The sequence below is a fragment of the Cataglyphis hispanica genome, chromosome 1, assembly GCF_021464435.1.
Source record: "Cataglyphis hispanica isolate Lineage 1 chromosome 1, ULB_Chis1_1.0, whole genome shotgun sequence".
Classification (NCBI taxonomy): Eukaryota; Metazoa; Arthropoda; class Insecta; order Hymenoptera; family Formicidae; genus Cataglyphis; species Cataglyphis hispanica.
Window position 1 is genome coordinate 5,965,537 of NC_065954.1, and position 18,608 is coordinate 5,984,144.

The 18,608-nt window shown below is 35.8% G+C and overlaps 1 protein-coding gene and 1 long non-coding RNA gene across 2 annotated transcripts in view; one reads left to right on the plus strand and one right to left on the minus strand.

The window, feature by feature from the left end:
* Nucleotides 1–18,608, minus strand: part of LOC126849324 (teneurin-a) — a 420,000-nt gene that overhangs the window by 275,609 nt on the left and 125,783 nt on the right. The window contains exons 3-4 of the mRNA XM_050591054.1: nucleotides 16,054–16,112; nucleotides 6,056–6,301 (exon numbers count right to left, since the gene is read on the minus strand). Coding sequence (XP_050447011.1) covers nucleotides 6,056–6,290 — 235 coding nt within the window. The 5' untranslated portion in view covers nucleotides 6,291–6,301; nucleotides 16,054–16,112. The remainder of the gene's footprint in view (nucleotides 1–6,055; nucleotides 6,302–16,053; nucleotides 16,113–18,608) is intronic.
* LOC126851544 (uncharacterized) overlaps nucleotides 1–18,608 on the plus strand; it is a 223,163-nt gene that overhangs the window by 78,891 nt on the left and 125,664 nt on the right. The gene's annotated exons all lie outside the window — the stretch shown is intronic.

The following is an 18,608-nucleotide window of genomic DNA, read 5'->3' on the forward strand; positions in this document are numbered from 1 at the left end:
TGATCGAGCAAGTATATATGTGACAGCAGTTTACAATGTCCAAAATTAAAAGTCCAATGTTTACAAGAAACAAAGGTCTTGCTTTGGCGTGTTTATATATACGCAATATATACATATATGTTGAGATTATTCTGCGTGAATAAAAAAAGACGTGAAAGAAACTTGATTACGCAGATAATAATAAATATAGGAAATCATTTTTAGTAGAGCAAGGGACACGATTCCCTCATTAGGGTAACTTTATCTCCGGCGTGTTTATTTTGCCGATGAGAAGCCGCATCTACGTAAAACGAGAGTGATATTTACGGCGAGGTCGCTCGTTGGTACGTAATCCTGAAACGAGCTCTATGATCAAGCATAGCATAGGAGGAAAAGGAGTTGTTGGTAAGAGGAGATTACGTATCCAGTTTGTAATTTGTGTATAGTCAGTAATTTGGTTGCTGCATCGAAAGCAATGGTCCAATATTATAATTATCATTACTATGTAATTACTCGCTACAATTTTAGTTTAATACAGCAGATAATGATTGAAAATTGCGATTTTTTTTAAAATTTTGAAACCTACATATATTTCTATTTAAATTATATTTCTTATTATTAAATAATATTTTTAAATAATACAAATTTTATAAATTTTTATTATCTATTGTATAATTTTACATTTATTATTTATTTTATTATTTATTTTTTTTATTGTATAATTTTCTACATTTTTTACAGTATTATATATTGAAAGCTTGAACACGTATGATCGAACATTGATTCGCACTACTTCGGCTTCGTTCGCAGGACGTTATTTGCTATCAATTGATATTGATATTAACATTAGTAAACAATAATATTATTGAATAACTTAAGTAGTATTGAATATTGAAGCTAATATTAAATATCTTGAATGAACATTTTTACGCATGATTTATCAGTTAGTGCGTTATAATTAAATGCTTAACGTGATAACGGGGTGTTAAAAACGAGGCGACAGGTACTGTTATTGCATGATAGGGAGTTAGATAGGGGGAGGGGAGAGGGGAGGATTTGTACGAAAATTTATTGGTAATATATACACGTACATATGTACTGGCACAGGATGGCAGACCATGTTGCGGTGGCGCCTGGTGCAGGATATAGAGCGGGAACATTCAGTCAAGCACACAAGCCTGTGTCCTGGTACTTACGGTCATGTAGGCCTATATCTTACATACCTCTTCAATCTTGGTTCTACGTTATGCGAATATGACCGAACCTCTAGCTATGTAATGTTAGCACTTTGTACACAGTATCAAGTTACACGCTATTACATGCATAGTCGAACATAAGATCGTGAGCACCAAACATAAGTGATTTTAATTATATCGTGACACGTTTAGGAGAATATAATAGCAAAAAATATTGATCATTTAAAATCACACGCACACATGGCTAGTCTGAGAACGTGTAATTGATGTTATAAACGGAGATTCAAAGCGATATAAATTTAATGAGTTGGAATATTTTTTTTATAGATATTTTTAATATCGATTCTATTTTCTGATTATAAATAAATAAGACAGTGATAGTTTTTATTATGGAACGGTATGCATTATATATTAGTTTCCCAAAAATACGATTCTGAATATTAATGAATACAAATGTATGTGAAAAAACACTTGGTGATGTTTAATGCAAACTTAGTTTGTACACGAACGCATCAGTGACTCTTCTCTCTCACAATTCGCCAGCAGCAAGTTCATCGACAAGATTTATTAGAATTTATCGGGATATTCCCGTTACGTTACGCAATTGGCGCGACAGGAATTCGATTTGCTGCATTTTAATGAACCATTTGTCGGCAATAGAGTGATTTAAATGGATTGACTGTCTGTAACGCAATTATTCAAGCGATCGCACGAAAAGAGAGCCGCCTTCCCTCCCACCTTCCCCCCTCGTAATTTGACGTTCAAAGCGATTCCTAGACATGTGAATTTCGATCATGCGATCCGACATCTTTAAATTATTCATTACTTTTGATAGCTGCTAGCTCTGATGCTCGCTAGTGTGTGAGTTTCTGATGTGATGGAATAAGTGGAAACAGTAGACCGTTGCTTTCTTTCTTGGCGAAACTTTTGCATTATCTTCTAATGACTGTTGCTTTAACCTATTTTCCAGGCCTGCTATGGGAACTACAGATATCTAATCCTGTACGTTAGCGTCTTAGTGTTTCCAACTCACACATCACAGACACACACACACACACACACGTACACACGCTGGTTTCATTCGAGCAAGAATTCCATTATATAATCTTTGTTTGTAGCTCCTAATAACATTTGTGCAAAAATAGCAACTTTTATTAATTCTGTCATATTCTAGCGCTATAATGATTTGGTTATATCTTCATGAATTCCTAATCTCTATAACTAATCTCTATATCCGATACTTCGCGTATACCATACGATTACTTCGCGAAGCTGGAACTTCCATCTAACCATTAAAAATTTACCCATGGCTTAACCTCGTATTCTGAAATCCTTGAGAATACATTGGAGCTAAGAGTCCGTGGTATGTAGTAACTTGAAAATGCTCGGAGGCCAGATGGAGAGCTCAAGCGCGGTTAGATCTCGAGTCTTAGCTGGGAAAGCAGTCGGCTTTTAGTTCTCGCTACCGCTTCCATTAATACTAAGAACACGCTTTGCTATGATATCTTCGAATTTATTTTATTCATGTCGGTCGTGACACTGTTTGCAACCAATCGTTATTCGCAAAATCTAACGGCATATATGTGATTCGTAAATATTTGACACAAATATAAATAGATGATGCGTTCTGCGTGATTATCTCTAGATTTGCGCTGCATCGGCTCATAAATAGCGACAATAGCGCACGCGCCGCTTTCGATCGATTACACGATGTATCGATTCTAAAACTTATCGGAATGGAAAAGTGAACACTCGAAATATTGAACAATGAGACATATATGAATATCAAATATATTAATATATTTCTCTCTTCATGTATCGAATAACGTATAAACAATATTTGATTAACGCGAATGAAACGGTTCGATAAACAGATAGGTGTGCACTCGCGCAATAATCCCGGAGACTGCAATTGTATATCTATTTCGTCATACCAAATTACCAATTTATATAATCTCTGGAGATATAACGTAGCACCGTATACGGTGTCATCGTATGTGAGATCTCTGCGCATATTGTCATTTCGGCGGACAACATTTTCCGGTAGTAAAGCGTGATATGAACCGTTGCTGGTAATGAGCTGACAATATAATGTCTAAGCCTGGTCCAGCCTGGCTAGCCTGGAGATAGGACCCCATGCCTGGACATCAATATATTGATGACTGTGCGGACGGAGAATAAGAGCTGTCATCTATATGGACGCTTGGGCCCTCTTGTAACGTGACACATCGGATGCCATTAATAAAGAGACGGTACTTTCGTTCGTGTCTGGCGGAAAGCTATAATAGGTATTTTGATCCTGGCTAAGAAGGCATGGGAACGAGGAGAGATCTTTTTCCATTATATCATAGAGATGATAATGACGTATATAATATATCTTTTAAGGGGAGTAAAGGGGATGAAACGTGAATATGATTTGGAAAATACATATTAAAAACGTTTTAACTTTTTTTTTGTCATAATACATTATCGATTATACGATTAAGTGGAGTGATTTTAATTATCGGATTATTTTCAATTTATTATCGACAATGAAGATCATAGATGAACGATTAAAATCTTAATATTAATTATGCCTCGAGGCATACAATCGATATATTACGAACAAAACCCTCGATCGTGCATTAATTATAAAAAAAAAAAACATTGAGTAATCGAAAGGTGAATTAATAAATGATGAAATTTTGAAATAATGTCCATGCGGCCATTCTTCCAAAAGCGAAAAACATCGGAAAGCTGCATAATATCGATTCACGATGGAGTGCGTATCAAATGGGCAAATAGAATTGAACAAGCAAGAGAAGCTGCGGGCGAGTAAAGGCGAGTCGTTACGTTGTCGGTACATCGCCTCTTTCGATACATTTCGAGTGCGGTTACGTGACACAGCGCCGTGCCCGTGGTCGAGTCGAGTGGTAGATGGATTGAAGGGATGGGGTCGGGTGAAGATACAGGGCATAGGAAATGGGAGAATAGGGATGAAAATGGGGTAGGACGACGACATGGGATCGGGGCGAAGTGGACTCAGTGCGGAGAGGCAGCGCGGTAATCGGCAGCAAGTGAATTGGAACAAATGCAGACAGACGTGAGGTGGACTGCTAGATATTCTCTCTCTCTTTCTCCCTCTCTTTCTTTCTTTCTCGTTTGATACCGCAACCAAGAAATATAGTATAAATCGAAGTATCAGTATTAATTGAGTTCGTCCCTATCGTCGAATATACGCGCAACGTTCCCTACTTTGTTCGACCTCAAGACGAATCGATGAAACGTGGGAATCGAGGAGCGGCGAGGGAAATGACGAAAGAGATATAGGGGAGCAGATAAGGGAATACCATATGAGACAACTTATCCTGACTTATCGCATTATTCTTTGGGGCTCAGTTCGTTGTATCATCGTTAGACCTCAAATGTGTTTATATTGCAATTATATGTCAATAGTTATATAAGTAAAATATAAAAATGACTAATTTGTTATTTTGGGCATATATAAACGCGTGTGTGGTAGTTATTACTCGCGAGGCTTCATTTACTTTTTCAACGTGCTTGCTTATTATATTAGATATTATATTAGAAGAAGGTTACCGCGCGCAGCAATCTTGATCTTGGTCTTCGAACGTAATATCCGGCAGTACTTGTAGACGACGCGAGGAAGTAAAACTAATTTCGTAAATCCTTTAATCTACGCGTTTGGTGGAAAGCCGAGGCGAGATTAAGGGAAGCGGTTTGAATGGGCGAGCTCCTGGGTGTTTGATGGAATATGATGGACGAGGTACGTAAAACTTGGTTATTGGTATACCGGATCAAATAAAAGAAAAAAAAGCAACTTTAATCCGACGCGCCGCAACTAAAACAGTTGTTAAAGTCGTGCCACGCAATCGTACATAATAACGAGATAATGGATAATGTTTCTTATTGATTTATACGTTGCATTTATTTGTGCACGAAATCTGGCATTGAATTTTCGTCATCCTTGTTGAAATATACAATTTCTTCATTATATTTAGAGATTTTCCTCGTTAATGCTCTTTTAAATTGAGTTTTGGTGGAATATAATTCAGTTGAAGATACTTCAGAAAATATAGATTGTTACATTAATTATATTTAAAAGTGTTTGACAAGATATCAAAATTATTTTTACATAAAATTAATTATGTTTGCGTATTGTTTAACGAATGATATTTGACTTCATATTAATATTAATGTAGTATATTTTTAATTATTATGACTGAATTCTATAATTTGTGTTATACCTATTATTAAACTAATTATTTGAGTTACATTTCATGATGTTAAACACACACAGATACGTTAAATAAAGATATTCTCCAATATAGTAAAACAAGTGACATTGGTTGTGTCAATATGTTAAAATTGCATCTCTTGATCGAAAAATCATTATATTGGACAAATATCATAATATTACATCAGTAGATTTGTTCATAAAAATAGGATCAACCATAAATCAAAAATAGATATTGATAAAAAAGATCAACAACGTCATAGTGTTGGCAGAATCACGTTTTCGGTATAGATTCAAACGATTGCAAATATATACATATCGTTTTGTTTGAACGTAACAAACATGAGACTATGATAGATTTATATATAATATGTTGCAAATATAAATACAACTCTTGTATCAATATAAACATGTCTATTTCATTGTTAGTTTATTCATCAGAACATGTTATTTTATATTGAATGTAACATAAATTTAAAATTAATGAAGAATAAGAAAGATATAAAAGTATTTCAACACATAAGTAATGAAATTATACAATGTTTTCTCTGTAAATATACGAGCGAGATATGGACGCATTCTTTGCTAAGCTTGCTAAAAAAAAAAGAATTAAGTTTACGAAAAAAAAGACTTTGTTACTTACTGCCATATTGTTGTGCCAAAATGGAGGCAAAGACTTGGCCGGGACTACGTGCGCCTCTTGCAACAGATGAACTCGACACGGACCCTACTGCGTGACGTGCGTTATCTTCATCATCGCTACTGGATTGAGCACTAGCTCCATAACCGCGCCGTTCTCTCCATTCCAGGGACCGTTGACGGCGCAGTCCACGGCCCCCATTTGCATGACCGCGGCCCAACGTACCCTCGCTGTCCATCACTACAGCATCTGCAACAAGTGTGAGTGACGATTTATCTGACAACACAATCAAAGTACCAGCAAATATCAAGTGCTACAAAAAAAAAGTGTACGATTAAAGAGACGCGCATGTTCCTATAGATTTTATTATATAGTGACAATTGCAATTTGACAGTTTTTTAACATTTTTAGAAAAGATATTATGTGAAGTAAATTTTACATTAATTTCCGAGACAGGTATATGAAAATACAAAAAAGATATATGAAGCTTTCTGTTAAAGAATCTTAAGATTCATATGAGAACGACAGATGACGAACGAAACGCAACACGAAAATTGTTGCATGGAATAACAATGATGCTATTCCATGGAACGCAAATAGTAGCATGTCAACGTTGAACAACAATGGCTCATTAGGCATTCACGGCCGTTGCTCAGAATCATTCAGGAACGAGCGAAATCGAATTGTATATTCGATATTTGCTGATATTCAATGCTGATAATTCTGACTTGGATGCTGACAGGCTTGTTTACGTCTGAGCCATAGAATGTATTGATATGCATTGTCAGTTTTAATATATAAAGAAGATAATGGATATTTTTCTTGTTTCGATAGTGAAGGAAAAACATCTGATGCGAAAGTAGAAGCGATGATATATTTTATATAAAAATATAAATTGACAGTTATTTACAGTAATTTTATTATATTTTTAATTTGCGATTTTTGTTTCGATCTGACGTAATTGGCAATGAATTCATTGTTAATATTAATAAGTTTTTTTTATGTTTGTTAAATGTAAGTTTAAAGCGAGTCTAGATTTCCACAGAATCTTCCTGTTGACCCTCTCCTTCGAGAGACCTCTATAGATCGATAAGATCTCGAATGTGTATGGTGGCAGATAATTGAGTGGTGGATGCCTCTCGAAATTCCCATGGAGACGTCCTCTTGCTTGCCGTTGCTCTCCCTTGATTGCAGGGGCCGCTGATTGATGCTCCAAGGGAGAATCGAACAGCGATGTCTTAAGATCACTCACTGTTCCTTGGACTATGAAATTTCAGTTTACTAATATATATTATACATATATCAAAGAGATAGCCGTGTTACGTCTTCGGTCTTCGAAGAACAGTATTAATGTTAATCCAATTCTCGTTGTTATTCTTGATTACGCAAAGATAGCATATCGATCATGTTTTATACATACATATGTATATACAAAATCATATATTTATTTTTATATAGTTAATGATACATTCTAATTGCAGACTTTCAAACGTGATATAAATATGAGTGTGACAAAAACAATCTCATGATTCCATTTCACTAAAAGAAAATAAATACAACCGTTTACTCCAATGGCTGTATTCGACAGAATTGGTCAGGGAATTTGTTCGGCAAATATTATATGAAAATTAAATGAGATTGAAGTAAATTAAATTCTGTATATATGGCAAACACACATAAAATGCGCCAAATTGATTTTGTAAAAGTATATAACGATTATAATATACACATATATATATATATATATATATATATATATATATATATATATATATATATTATAAATTTATTATTCATATTTGATACACAATGCTTATGCGCGTACATTCTAAAAATGAATCGACGAGCATTGTAATATTTAAATGCCATAAATGGAGGAAGCCATGCTGGGAATGACAAGCTTTATTCCGTCGTAATCCCGAATCAGGGGCTAAACGCGACGGTTCATAACCACGAGCATATCGGCACGAATTCCCAGAAATTTGCAACCGTGAAATTTATGGAGAGACATCCAACGTTGTCGGGCGTCGCGTTAATAAATCTCAATGCTTCGCAAAGCCGGGCGAGAGATAAGCCATCCTCTGGAAACGCGCCCTTGTGCATCATCAGGCATCTCTCTCACAGCCACTTTTCTCACTTGCCTCAATAGCGACTAACAGGTCCTATCCTCTACACACAAGGGCACTTTACGATGTATGTTTTGTTTCCTCGGCCCTTCGCATCTTCCTTCGTTTGCGTAAGTGCGTCGAGAATGTGGGCGACTTGTCAAACCGTAAGTGAATCGGAAAACATCCGCGGTGCGAGACGAGTTAACGAAGAACCCGCAAGCACAGTCGAGTGCCTCTTTACGAATAAAGCGAGAGCACTCCTATCAGTCTTCGTGATTTCACGTTGTTGATCGATATTTTACATAACCCTGATTCTTAATTAAGCGGCAATGAAACAATCTAAATGACATGCGAAGAATGACACTTTATATCACTCGTAAATTTGACATTCATATCCTGTGACTCTCTTTATTATTTGATCTGAATATAAGCGTTTCTTTGTGACAAATTTTATTTTATCAATCAATGAGAACAATGGAAGAGAATAAATGCGAAAGTGTAATTAATATTAATAATTTTGATAATTCCACCGTTCCAAATACATTAGTATCAATAGATGTATCTTGAAAATATTATAATTGTACATTGTTTTCAAGTTTGATTTGCAGCAACTTTTTCTACTTATCTACTTTGAATTGCTCATTAAATAAATATTTAATTACCGTGGAGCGCTATTGGAATACAAACTGCTGTTAGCGTAAAAGTTTTCATCCCTTAATCTTGATAATCAACTTTAGTTATATCATTTCAGCTAGATAGTCTTGAATAAACCGATGCTTCAAAATTAGTTTCGCGAATAAACGATCGAAGAAATAATCTCTAATTTACGCACGTGATTAGCGAAGTTTGAGATGTAGCTTTTTATGCCATTGTAATAGAAGGAAAATTTCACGGTGAAAGAAAATAAGTAATCTAACATTACACTTTTATTTTATACAATGTATTGCCTATTTCGCAGTAATGAACGGCATTTATCGTTTTAATAGAAAATTTTTATAAGGGATCGTAAATATAAAGCAGACTATCCGAACCGTGGGGAGCTCTTATTGCTATAACTTATAACACACATGGCTGATAACATAATGGACTTGCGCAATATAAAGCGCTTTGCGAAGAGGGCTGTCACGGATTTGCTGACTGCAAGCTTAATATGATTCTGCTATTATCATCTGCTTTTGACATAAAAGTTTGATGTAATGAATTTGGAAAAAAAGCGTGAACTCTCTTGTTCTCATAAAATAATATACATTAATTTAATTCATTTTTTGATTTAATTAGCGAGAAAGTAATTTTATTTATTTGCGTAGATTCATCTATTGGAAAAAGTAAAACTGTTTATTGTCCTTATTACGAACTTTGTACAATTAAATGTGGGAAAGTTTTATACGATAGAGATAAATGATAAGAGAAACGTCAGAAGAGAGAAAGTATTAAATGTTACACGTTAAAGTCTTTCTCTTATCATTATTAATTATTGTGGTTAATAAGATGATTATTTTTAAATATTTCGGCAAATTTCAACGAAGCAGAATTAATGCCAAAAATCATAATCTTACGAAGCAACGTGATGAAGGGAAGAATATGTTGGTTGCATCCAATGTCAGATATAGGATGAGCATTAGGGTAAAAGTTTTCAATATCGAGACGTATTTATCTCACACGTGTTTATTATTGCTCAGAAATTGTTACAGTTCTGTAATAATGGACCAAAATGAGAAATGGGAAAGTTTTTCATTACTTTTTAACAATAAAAGCAGCTGTTTTTTTGCAAAAGTAACGAACGGACACAATTCTAAGTTTTACGCCTCATTTATTGTATTAAATAAAAGAAAAGTTTGCTTGTCAGGAAGAGACGTGGAGAGTTTGTCAGATTTTATGACACACTTGTGTGTGCATATATTCTTCACTCAGTAAATATAAATCTGCACGTGTCGTGCGTAACCTCTTAGAAAGGGGTTAAAATCCTCAGCTGCATAGTGTATGTGTAACCTGCACGAAAAGTCGTTTCGTAATATCTCCCTATACTAGAGAATATAGTAGCACTCCGACTTTCAGACCACGAATTCAGTCTTAGAGAAGGCATACCATAAAAGGCTTTAAGAGTTTCCCCATGTTCGTGCGAATTGAGTGGGATTTGCATACCATACCGCTGTGGGAATTTCACGAGAAATGTGGACCGGATTTTTAAACGGCATCTAATGAAGGTAACAGCAGGCGACATTGTTCAAGTCCACCACGTTGCCATCCTTAGGATGGAATGTAAGACGGTCATCTGAATGCATGAAATATAAACTGGCAGTGTACTCAGATATGATTAGAGAAAGACTTTTGCATATTCATCGGGCTCGCGCGGTACTCTTATTCGTCACGGGAGCGCAATCTTAAATATTAGTTTTAAATGCTCATTCATCTTTTCATTATGGATTACCTCTGCATTGCCTCGATATTATTATATGGTATGATTATACAGTTTTAATTTTAATAACGTTATTAGAACGCGCATCCGTCGATCGTCGCTCAATTTTCACGATAAGGGTTTGAATACATGTTAATTATGACACATGCTATATAATTTAATTATCATATAAATAATTTAATTAACGCATAAATAATTTATTTAAAACATAAATAATTTAGTTCACGCGTACTGCATGCAGGAATGATTTTATTTACAACCTTGCGCGTAGATTTCTTAACACTTTGTTGTATTAATTCAAGAATTATATTATATATAATGTGCTAAATAAAAGATATTGTTGGTGCTGATTTAACGTAAATTTTCGCTCTTCAATAAAGATTATTTTTTATCTTTGAATTTTGTTTTAGAGACATTTTTTCTCTCATCTCGTATATAATTTGTATTTTAAGCAATTATTATTAAGTCTACATTTGCAATGACAAAAGCAATATAAAGTCAAAAAAAAAAAGAACACGGTAAACGAGAAACGTGTTATTCCTTTATGGCAGATATTAAAATCTGATTTGTAAGCCCAAGAGTATGCGAAAATCTCGACACTTGACTGAATTGGTCTAACTGCGGCTGTCAATCATCTCTCGACAGATAGATCCGCGCGATGAAGAAAATCACACAGTAGCGGCGGCCTCCGCGGCATTTTGCGGTGCAGAATGTCAATTAAACGGCGTGGCCGATTAACCATAACCAAAACCTCGACAAAGGCCGGAGCGTGCACGGTTTCGCACTCCGGCGGGTTCATCACGCGATAATTTATATGGTAATTCCAGGGACGTAATAAGTCCCCCTCGGCAAACTCCGGCTGCCACTACACACGATCCTCCGGTACGGTCGCGGCGTTCTGCGTTGACCCCGGCATGGCGTTCCATCGAGAGAGGATGGCCTGCCATGTACACATCATTACTAAAAGCGGTCATCGATTCATCGGAGTTCAACCATCGGCCGTGCCCATCGACCGATCCACCGTAGTGATGTTGTGCGCGTCGGTGCACAGACAAGCTGATATATATATATATATATATATATATATATATATATATATATATATTCTATGCGCCAGTGAAGGCGTGTAGACGCGTCCATTGTCAAATTTTCTCACCCGCGATCAACCGTGCGAGATTTAATTAACACCATCTCGTTAACTTTTGTCGCGACCTATCGTGCGCGCATGACGTTATCTCCCACGAAGATGAGCTTGCTTGCTCCATCAAGTGGATGGCTTGTATCGGTGAATTAACTACACACATTATTCTTTTTTTCGCGCTGCTCAGTTTGTTCACGTTATCTTGATGCATCTCAATAATGTGTGAAATATCATACTACGGAACATACATTTTTTTCATACCATTAATTTTTATATGTCATTTATTTTCTAAAAATATTTTTACCATGATGTGATGAACAAATTTACTCGTTAAAAGTTTCGAAATAAATTATTTGAATCGGATAAATTTATTTATACATATAGCTATTATACATATTGTAGCTTACATCTTGTTTTTAGCTTATTTAACAATTTGTCAATTCATATGAAATTATTTCTAGATAGCCTGTGTGATAGAAGATTCCATACATATTTCAAAATCTGTCGCGCGATTGATATTGATTCATGGAGACGAGATAGAAGTTATTAAAAGCAGTGATAATCGATGAGGATGGATGGCATTATAACATTACAGTAAAGCGGTTTACTCATAAATTTTGTTTGCCCCGACAAAATCGAAAAACCGCGAGGCATCGCTAGGGCGTGAATATATTGACACGAATGTAGCTCCAGCGTCAGAGCAATATTTATTTTTCCGGAAATTTTTATCACGGCGAGCGGGCACAAGTATTGAATACCCGTCACATATATGTAGCATTCTTTTTGTGGACAAATTACAGATATATCACCTTGAAAATTCTAAAATTATATTTTTGCTCGTTTGCACTAGTTGACATTGCAAAATATATTATTATAACAGTTATTTCGTGGAAACGCGATTTTTGCTTGATAACGATCCATTGCGAGTTTATTTCTGGCGGTAAACAAAGAATTCATTAACAATTTAATCTCTCGTGTTATAAATAAAGAGTTTTTAACTCTGAAGACTCTGAAAAATATATTCTTTCTTACAAACAATAGTGCAAAGTAGAATAATGCTCTCGTAGTTCTAGCGATGATGAAATGCGAAGAAAGAGATGCGCTACGAAGAAAAGGAAAGGAAAGGTAACGATTTCCGTTTAATTTACTTCGAAAGAGAGCTTCCACGTGTCATAGACCGAGTGCTATCGAAAGTTCAAAGTAGCAGTCGATAGAAAACAAACGGATCCATCGTCGCGTTCGAGATCAGAGAGAAGGAAGGCTTCGAATGCTAACGATCATTTCGTTCGATTGCAGTGATTACAAAGTCAATTGTTAGCGACTCTTTGAAGCTCAATTATTCTTGATAATGACTCCTCCATTTAATCATAGATATACATACGTAGCAGCGCCTCCATATATTGCGACTTCGAAAGCATACTTTAGAATTGGAGTTTATAATGCAAATAATTGGCAGTAACGCAAGAATAATCTCAAAAATGAAATCTTATTTCAACAAGCGAGAAATATCACTAGTGTACGTGCATGTGCTATTTGCAAATCTAAAATGGTAAAGCTTATGTGCGAACGTGTTCTTCCTAACTTTATCGAAGTCGCGGCAAGTATGGTTAACCATTGTCTATCGACAGATATATTAAGGTACTACTCGAAACTGTATTGCGTCCTTGCTTTACTCTCGCTCCGTAATCTACGATGTAGTTTCGTCTTCATTTGCCAAATGATCGGTAAATCCTTGCGACGCGACGTCGTCACTGACTGTAGGAAAGATGGTTTAACATCACGGCATCCAACTATCGTAGGGATGTTACGATGAAACTTAACTGCGATGTAAACCTACTTTGGCTTCGCTGGATGTTGCTAGATGAACATCGTTTCTCACTAACACGAAATCGCACGAACCATTTAACGATTCTCCGAGTGGGATTACGTGCTGCGATCATGATTTATTTTAGTAGGTTTGCGAATATGGAAAATTTGTCTCATCACGTTGAACAAAATCGCAATATTTAAGTTATAGTCTCGTATTAGTACTCATATAAATAATAGGTATAAGTTTTAAAGAAAGAGAGAGAGAAGTCGATCTCTATTTATGTACAACACAACTTTATGAAATTAAAAATCATAAATTATGCGTTATTTCTTTAACTTTATGAGTAATTTATAAATAAGAAAAAAATATATTATATTTATATTAAAATATATTAAAACCTTATGAAATCAAATAAAATGTCTAAACATAAATGACGATTTCTCAATGAGTTGAATATTTTTAGTTCTATGAGGAATTTATACAATAATTGTTGTAATATAATGAAATAGGTGAAAATACAAATTTGTTACAAGGTTTTATACATACATAAGCAAAAATAAATATTTTAGTATATCTTTAAGTAAAATTAAAATTTCATTACACAGCACTTTATAATATATAAAGATATGAATTCGCGAAATGAAAAAGAGATCTGTGACATCGCTGAAAAAGAAGAAGCGCGAGACTTTTAGACTGTCACTCTCTTTCCCGACCTGCAGAAAACAACATTCTTGAAACGAAAGACTGGTCGTGGAAATTGGATTGTCCTTCGAAAGCCCCTGGGGTATCATGCGTAGGAGCGCGGGATGATTCATTCAACACTACATTCGTGAAATGTACTGATACGCGCATTCTATAATCCTGTAGAAAAGAGTAAGCTATAAATAGAAGCGAAATTTCGCGCGTGTTAGTAGATTTTCATGAGAAGATTTTATGGACCGTTTAAAATGCACTCTTGCTATATGAATCATTCAGCATTTCTTATCGGATTCATATCGGAATTGTGCATATCTCGTGTGCTCTCTGTAACAATAAGATTTAAATAATATCATTGAACTAAATTATATTTCCATTGCTTATTATCAGGTTATAAAGGTAATCGATGACGGTCTAATATCAAAGAAACAAATTGCATTTGCATTTCGCCACTAATGAACATCCGGGCATAAATGATGAACGCCTTGTAATTATGTTATATTAATCGAAATGGTATAAATGATATGAGAAAATGTTATTACGAATATTGACATGGAAAGAAAACGAATATCGTAGATATTTTAAATGTAACTCGCGTTAGGAAAGTGGAGAAATCCTATGAATACTCACGCGCGCGTAATTACAAATTACCCCAGCCACTCGAATTTAAAAGTGAAATAACGAAAGTAAATAAAAGTTAGCGTTTGATGCTTGTTTGTTTATATGAACTTTTCTCATTATTTTGTTTAGTAAAACATGCTCTCTCTCTCTCTCTCTCTCTCTCTCTCTCTCTCTCTGGCAAAGTTAGATTAAAGTGTTTTAGAAACACTCTGTATATGCCGGCTAATCATGGATATACATTCAACATTTATTCTTGCAATTACGAGAATAAGAGAAGCTACTCTTTAAATGGCTGTAAAATTTACAAGATTGCGTTATACAATTGTCACATGAGGATTTGTATTTTTTTTTTGTCCCCTAATTGCGAATTAATGCTTTAGTGGTCGCTCTTTTGCGACTTTGACATTGCACCTAATTCCGTTACTCTAGTGACAAAAAAAATTTTGTCATCTCTTCTTGCCTCTTTCCAAGTTATAGCGTTCGTTGGAGTGTACTCGCAGGAAAATCCAGCGACGGTCTCAGGATAAACTCGCGTCGTAGCGCAAATGTAAAATGACATGAACATTAAATAAAGCCCAGAATAGCGACAACATTCTGCGCGTCCTGCAAAGCCTCTTAGATAGAAGTAAATTGTAAGTCTCTTACCCGACTGGTCAACGCTATAAGTACTTTCGTTTGGTCGGCAAAAACAGCTTGGAGCGTAAGGAGATTAGAGTCGTTATAGCGTCAGCCCCGGAGGACAAAAGTGGAAGAAGTTTCATGCGAAAGTCGCGACCCTTGTCTAACGTTTCAACATCTCTCGCAACGCAAACCGTGCAAAGTGACGGAAAGTCGGCTACCGCTACAAAAGAATCACAGTCGAGATGTACTAAAGTACAAGTTGCGTAACGGTGCAGACGACGTTGAGCTTGCGCGAGAAAGGAATAATTCACGCGACGAAAATGCGAAGAAAGTCTCGCTATGTCGCAGCGTTATACGGCAAAAGAATCTCATCTCTACGATGGAAACACAGTCCGGATTTCTTTCTGCGTCTGAATGAAAAACTCTTTGTTAACTGTAATTATTTAAATTTGTGGTAATTAATATAGAAATTTTAATTAAACGTTATATTTTTTAAACAGAATTATTCTTTGAAAAATATATTTAATTTCTAAGATTGATGTTAAATTTATGAATGTTAAGAATGTATTTTAGATATAATGTACTTACAGTGATGCGTCAGGCTGGTGGTCAAAATCTGCTTATTAGCTTCCGCGTACTCAGCAGAGCTGAAAACAAGAAATGGCACAGTTTCAAATACTTGTTGATAATGTAATTAATTCGAGCGGAAATATCGTTAATTGTTATTATAAAAAATTTTTTTTTATTTCAAACGATTTTTCTACCACATTAATATTAGTTACATGTGCAATAAAAGCTGCTTATAATAATTATGAAATTTTTCAGTACAGATAAATCTCAGTTTATGCGGGTCTCGAGGATTAATGCAGCTACTTTTCTTAGAAAGCACGGTAGGAATGCTTGACTAGATATGTATGCAAAGCGACCCGCATTTTATTTTAGATGTCTGTTGCTTCTACACGCTATGCAGTAATCTACATAAAGATAATTTTAATATGTAAAACTTTTCGTGTTTACCGTCACATAGACAACGTATAATTTTAAGAAAGCGAAATAAAAGATGTTGAAAACGTATGCGCATAAATTTTTTTGCGAAATCCCATATTATACTAAATACTATCTGTTTATAGTTAAAAATAATAATTTCAACTATTGATATATAATTACTGTTAAATTAAATATGAAAACATAAAATTATTTGCAGAAATACACTAAAAATACAATCTTATAATATTTGAATAGGTTTTTTTTTTTTTTAATAATTTGATATATAATATAAATGATATATCAGACAACTCTCAAACGGATGTCTCGGATAACGCATTTGTGTCGGCGATACATGTTTGATGCCGGAAGTAGTTCGACTTCCAGGTCCCACCGTCATCCTCTCGCAGCGGTTTCCGCAAGCTCCGTAGGGTCATTAGCCAACCATTCATTATGCAACTGCGAGGCAGTATTGCGTCAATATGGGGGCGGCAGATTGTTGGCCCAATCGATAACAATGCGCCGTGTTTACCAGTCGGATAATCAACAGATGCAGCTTGCGCTGCTTCGCCTCCGAAGACCAAGCAAGTGGGAATTACGGTCCGCTTCGCTCCAAATGATATTGCGTTCCGGAAGTGTTACCTTTCCTCGTATCTTGCCGTCTATCGGTGATCCGACGACGTCGATTGCTGCCGCCTCTCTATCTTGTAAGTGCTTTTAGCCAGAAGCGAGCACGATTACGAGCTCATCAACGTTAAATGATATACGTGATCGAAAATCTATTCAGATTTATAGTCTAATCGTGCAGATATCATTACTTGTATGATCGAATTATTCCAATATGATTTTCCACTTTGCAATTTACATGGTTGAAGTGATTTGGACCCATATATCTGTTTTGTAATGTCATCATGTGTTTATAATTGTACACGGATGAAATGTACTGATTTTCTAGAGAGTTTACTCAAAGTGCTCAGCGACACGTGTTAAATTATGTAAAAAAAAAAAATGACGAGATATTTATTACAAGAAATAAAGCCAAAAATCACGATATAAATCAGTAATAATATTAATATGATGAAATATTTCAGCGAGATTGGTTGCGTTAAACTTATGTCGCTATACACGACGAACTATGTATTTTGATGCGTTCGTTACAGCCTTGCTTTAATCGCGATTACAGGACGGTCGAGCGCGTTCAATCGCCGAACCAAGCCGAACTCTGTACACGCCAGCGTCTGTGGAACGACCAAAATGGAGGAAAAGAGAGATGCCGGAAGTACGGGTGTCGTGAGATGAAACGTCGAGCGCGATATTCTCGCGCGGAAGGACGCCGCCGACTCCCTTTGATCTAAGTTGTCGGGAATGCGAGGTGAAGGGACAGCATGCGTAGCTGCCGCCCAGAAAGTTGAGAGTAATTTGCTTAGTTGGATTAGATTGTGAATTTTGTGCCGCGGTGTTTGAGCCGCCGTTCGCCTCGTCGCTTCCTCCCCCAGTTCTGTCTTCTCGTTTCTCTCTCTCTCTTTCTAGTCCATCAACATTTCAACCCTTGCACTTCTCTCGCCGCCGACCTTATAATTACAGTACCATCTTCAGAGATGAGCTTGCCAATTTGTTGCCCGACACAACCACGAACTCCGGAGAAAAGCGGACGTTAGCTGCTAGGATCGACCATCAAAATTCATAACGATACGATTAATGTCAAGTATCGCCTTGGCTAATGCAGATGATTTCTGATTTTCCGCGCTTTGATCTGCTGGATTAAAGCGATCGCGACAATGGAGAGAACTATGGGAATAATAATCTATGGTCGCGAATCCGGCGGATATAAACGAGTCGTGCGATTTTTGAGATCGTACGACATAAATGTCGTTTATTGAAACGCGAAGGATTTTATAGATAAGAGAGATAATATTTTTTTTCTTTCGATATATCATTTGATATAATAAAAGTTTTTATTCCTGTATTTTCAACAATTTACGACCGAGTAAAAAAATGTCCTATAATTTAATTTATATTTGCTTTATCTATATTAGATTGCAGTGTTCGAGACTATACGCGCGTTACGAAAATCATGATTGTCAGAAAGAACTGGACGTTTATCCTGAACTGTGCGCGCTTTCACGCACTTTTTTTCAAATAATCGCACGGGTTATGCC